We start from the raw sequence: 4945 nt of genomic DNA, 5'->3' as shown, positions 1-4945 counted from the left end.
CACGCAGACCCAGTCATCTCAGCCGCCGCAGCTTCTGCCTACTAATTTGCAGTCTTCGGATCACAAGCAAGGATTGATCCGTTTTCGCGAAAATATTATGCATTGCAACAAATACATACTATTAAAAACAAGTCAGTAAACCGGAAGCTGGACGCTTCAGGTACGAAAGGTTTTGTGTATTTCTTAGGACGTGCACGTAATATATGCTTATATTATGTGAGAGTATCCACTTTCAGGTGATATTGATATTCATAGTCTTGAATTTCCAAAGAAGCAACAACTTTGACTTATTATAACATTGTTACTGATAGTGCGATTTCCACCAAACTTGGTAAGATGCTCTATATTATAGCATACATCACTGCAAAAATTCAAGGTGCTACTATCAACTTAAGGGGGGTTTTGCAGCCTATTGCTAAAAATTATAGTAATATACTATTATTAACTTTATTTGAACAGATATCGGTATGGGCGGTATTTCGGAGCCCGGGTACCATATAGTGACAGCCTCCTGATTTTTTTTGGATTTTTCGGTTGGGCAGTTTCTGAAAATAGCCCCCTTAAAGAAATTATCACTTTCAACCCCCCGCACTCCCCACTTTTCCAACAAATGTCAAAACTGAAACCAGCTTCGGAAAGTACTAATCGAGACCTTTCATTTGATGCCCCATATAACTTTATTTGGTGAAAAAAGAATTTACACCCCCCTTTTGCATGTATGCGGACCCCCTCCCCCTTAAATTCGACGTAAAAGGATATAACTCACTGTATGCGTGAGCGTTCACAGTCCCCACCTTTCTGCCAAATTTAGTGTCAATCGCCATAACCGTCTCCGAGAAAAATGCGTGTGACGGACAGACAGTAAACCGATTTTAATAAGATTTTGTTTTACACAAAATTTCTATTTCTATTCTATTCTATTACCAACACTTAGGACGAAAGATGAATGGTAACGGTTACAAGTTATGAAGTCGATAAATATAAGATACCCTCCAATTTCTGTTGCTTGAAAGGAATATCTGAAACGCAATCGCCGTTATTACTCAAAAGTTAGAAGTACCAAGACATTTGACTGAATATTCTTTTTTACTTCGCCTTTAATCAGTTTAATTACAGTTTTTAAATGGCAGTTGATCAAGGGGCAATTTTATGACTTATCACTCTCAAATTGCGATGTACATAGTAGAATTACTCGATTATCCAGAAAACTACAAAGCATAATAATTTGCTCTTACCCCAAAGCCAGCCATCATTTAATTGATAAATTAACTAAATAACGAACCAAAATCCTAGAACAATGAACTATAACATTTATACACCCCGCAAACAACTCATCCCTAATCCCAAACTGTTATACTGTCAAACGTGCGTCATTTCCACTAAACACCTGGCAATTCTCGCGCAATCGACGGACAACTTGAAGTTTGGCGGCCGATGAACTGCAAATGGCCAGCAAAGTAGAGTAGGTCGTCGCTGATATTGCACTTTGAATAAAATTTTTGACTTTATATTGACTGTAAAAAGTGAAGTGAATATTCGACCTGCTGCCTATTATAATGGCAGCCAACTCTATCATCACGGATAAAGCGAAGTCCCAAAAATGGAAAACGCCGAACGAGGTTAGAACTTGACAAAATTTTTCAAATTATCTTTTGCGCCTAACTGATGTGTTTGGTTCCTATTTCATGTAGATTTTGAAATTACAAAGACTGCAACAGAAGAAAAAGGCACTACAAGCTCGGCTGAGCAGATCACAAACACAAAATACCCAGAATGAGGCGAAGTCTGAGGCCGTCCCCTCTCAAAAGAGGAAGAATCCATTTCTGAAGTAAGCAAAGAAATTTTTCGTACTTTGAACTCCGCTAATAGAAATACAATTAGGAACTCAAATGAAAATGCAAAGAGGCCGAAAATCGAACCAGAAAGTCCGCCACACAACGAGGATACGGTTTTCCAGCTGATCCAGCAAACAGAAGCGCCAAAGCCCCCACCCAAGCGCCAATTTGACATTTTCAACAACTACGAGGAGCAGGAAGAGACTGAAATCGAGGAGCAGAAATTCAATCCGCACCTCGCTATTGACTGGAGCATAAAATCTCGACTTCGCATCTTCTGTAAAGAGTCCTTGCCGGAAACAAGTCTGAAAACCAGCCAGGAAGCCAGTGGGCTCACAAGTTTCGTCAGATGTATAGACCCGAGTGATTCCTCGACTGGGCTGGACATATCCCCGAGCGCCCGCTTCTATCAGAGCGCTCTTTACTGGCAGCACCCGTACTTGCCATGGATGACATTGTTCCCGCGCAATTCGAAGTCCAACAACGGACCGATCGTCGGCGAAGTGGAGCGAGCGAGTTTACTCAAAGACTGGACTGAAAGTTTCCGCGGCCTCTTCCAACTGGTACGGGCGAGGCAGTGTCCGTATTTCTACGTGTGTGCTAATACTTTTACAGTGCTTTTCCGAGCTGCAGGCATATGTGGGCGAGTTGAAACTCACGCTCTTCTCTCGCCTAGCACCAGAGGCATGCGGAATGCCCTGCGACAAGAGGAAATAGAATTCACCCAACCGCTGAAGAAGGATGCAAACTTGAATCGCTCCGGAGAGGGGAATAGCAGCTTTTCAAACCCTTCTGACGACGGCACGCAGGAATCAACTACTGACCTCCCAGAACAAGATGACGATGATCTTGATGATGATAAATGGTTGGAAAGTTTAGGTGTGGACGCTAAAGAAATCAAGAAGATAAACGCTCTTAACTCGAGGCTGCTCCTGAACAAAGAATCCGCCGAGGACGCAAGTGACAATTCGCTCGTTCTGATAGAAGGGATCGAGTGCCAAGCTTTCTTTAACTTTTTATTGAACGCGAAGAGTACAATTGCAACCGTTGGTCGGCTGGCAGGCGTACCCCCAACTTTGCTCGCTCCAGTTGCGTTCCCTGGTGCTACCATGCGGAGCCTGCAGACGCGATCCACAAAAGTTAGAATGGATGGAACTGACTATTCTAGTGTCGAACTGAAGGGAGTAATCCTTCCGCATGTGCTGCAATATCAGTGCAATCTGCTCGCCGAAATGCGGGACTCGTTCAGTGCAACAATGGCTGTGAATACGAATACGCTGGCGTTTTGTAAGGCTTCCAAAATCATTGCCGAGGAGGTGGCGAAGGAGAACAAGACGTCCGATCAGGTTTTCGGCAAAGAGAACCTCTCCGATTGCGGTCTACAAAGCAAAATTTTGGACTCAATGTGTCGAGTAGGCACCGACGCTGTAGATATTATCGAGAGGATGTGCTATTGTAAGGAACAGGGTGGGTATTCGTGGAGCTGATTGGGGATTGGATTTAATTTATTTTGTAATTTATTTAATGTAATGTATTGCGTAAGGTAGCAGTTTTTAAGTTGACGTTATTGTATTATAAATACACAGTGAAGACGATCCCACAAGAAGAAATGTTTTTCACTTGTTAAGGCAGCGGCAGCTCGCAGGTGGGTGACCACCCCAACGATCGAATTGACCATAAAAAACCAATAGGGAGATAAGGAAATTCTATGATGCTCTGATTATTTCTCATATGACGTAGACAAAGTCCCCAGTGGAGCATTCATCATAACATAACAAATATGTCAAAAATAACGGCATGGGAATAATAACGGGATGTGATGTTAACGCCCACCATATAAGCTGGGGAAGTTCCAACATCAATGCAAGAGGATCGAGACTACTGGAGTATCTGGTAGGAACCGAATTGCAGATCTTCAATTTGGGTAATGAACCGACTTTCTGCAGCATGGTGAGACAAGTGGTCATCGACATCACGGTGGCATCCCCTGACATTGCGGCTCTTGCCGGAGAGTGGAGAGTATCAAACGATATCATGCTCTCGGATTACAGGCGCATTGATTTGGATTGGACGACGTAGAAAACAAACTGATCGCCTCAGTTACGATCCCCGGGAACCGCATCATATCCATTGCTGGAATTTAGAAAACAATCCAGATGATCTCAACTAGCATGAGAGAAGCTTCCAAAGAGAGATGTCCACTCATGATGCCAAAGAAGGGTAAAACACCATGGTGGAACTCGGACTTGGCGAAATAGGGAAGAACGACAGGGGTGCTCCTCAACTGAGTTCTAAAGTCTCTTTCAACCACCTATTGGATCCGGTACAAAGAGGCCCAAAAAGCTCTAAAGAAGAGCAGAAGGTTGACCAAACGGCTATCATGGAGACGCTTTTAAGAAGAGACCAACTCTCTTGAGGCAATTTCAAAGCTAAAGTGAATTTTTGTCAAAGGACGTAGCCAGCAGTTGGGTTATCTACGTTTGCAGAGCGAGAGGTACACCAAAAGCGATGAGAAAACGGCAAAGCTTTTGCTTGAAGTGCACTTCCTAGGCAGCATCCAAAATCTCATCTAGGGCAACAGACACATACAGCTCTCAACCGAAAGATTGGACTCTGCCTCTGCAACGAGTGAAATGGACATTTAACTCGTTCTATAGATATAAATCTACAGGTCCGGATGGCATTATTCCTGCTCTAGTAATAGAGGGAATGGATGCCCCGCGTCTGCACATTCGGAATATATACCGTCCTTACCTAGCACACCCTTACATTTCAACAAATTGACGTAATGTAAAAATAATATTTATTCCCAAACCAGGGAAACCCACCAACACAGACGCAAAAAGCTTCCGAAGAATCAGTCTAACTTCCTTTCTGCTAAAAGGACTGGTAAGACTAGTAGCTTGGTTCATACGGGATACATATATCCCTAGGTAGCCACTTCACTGTGCATACCACAAAGGCAAATCCACGGAGACAGCACTCCATGAGCTAACAGCAAAATTGAGAAGTAGATGTCCGATGAAGAATACGCCTTAGGCGCATACATGTACATCGAAGGCGCCTTGAATTATGCCTCATTCGCGGTGATTTGTAACGCGGCAAGACAG

The 4945-nt window shown here is 43.3% G+C and overlaps 1 protein-coding gene across 1 annotated transcript; it reads left to right on the top strand.

Moving 5' to 3' along the window:
* Positions 1-1413: 1413 nt before the first annotated feature.
* On the top strand, positions 1414-3430 carry LOC119649889 (protein downstream neighbor of son homolog). The gene is made up of 3 exons (XM_038052279.1): positions 1414-1619; positions 1692-1828; positions 1882-3430. Exons 1-3 carry the CDS (start codon positions 1557-1559, stop codon positions 3320-3322), a joined length of 1641 nt encoding a protein of 546 aa, XP_037908207.1. The 5' UTR covers positions 1414-1556; the 3' UTR covers positions 3323-3430.
* Positions 3431-4945: the final 1515 nt, after the last annotated feature.

The sequence above is a fragment of the Hermetia illucens genome, chromosome 2 (genome assembly GCF_905115235.1).
Source record: "Hermetia illucens chromosome 2, iHerIll2.2.curated.20191125, whole genome shotgun sequence".
NCBI lineage: Eukaryota > Metazoa > Arthropoda > Insecta > Diptera > Stratiomyidae > Hermetia > Hermetia illucens.
This window is presented reverse-complemented; position numbering and strand designations above follow the sequence as displayed.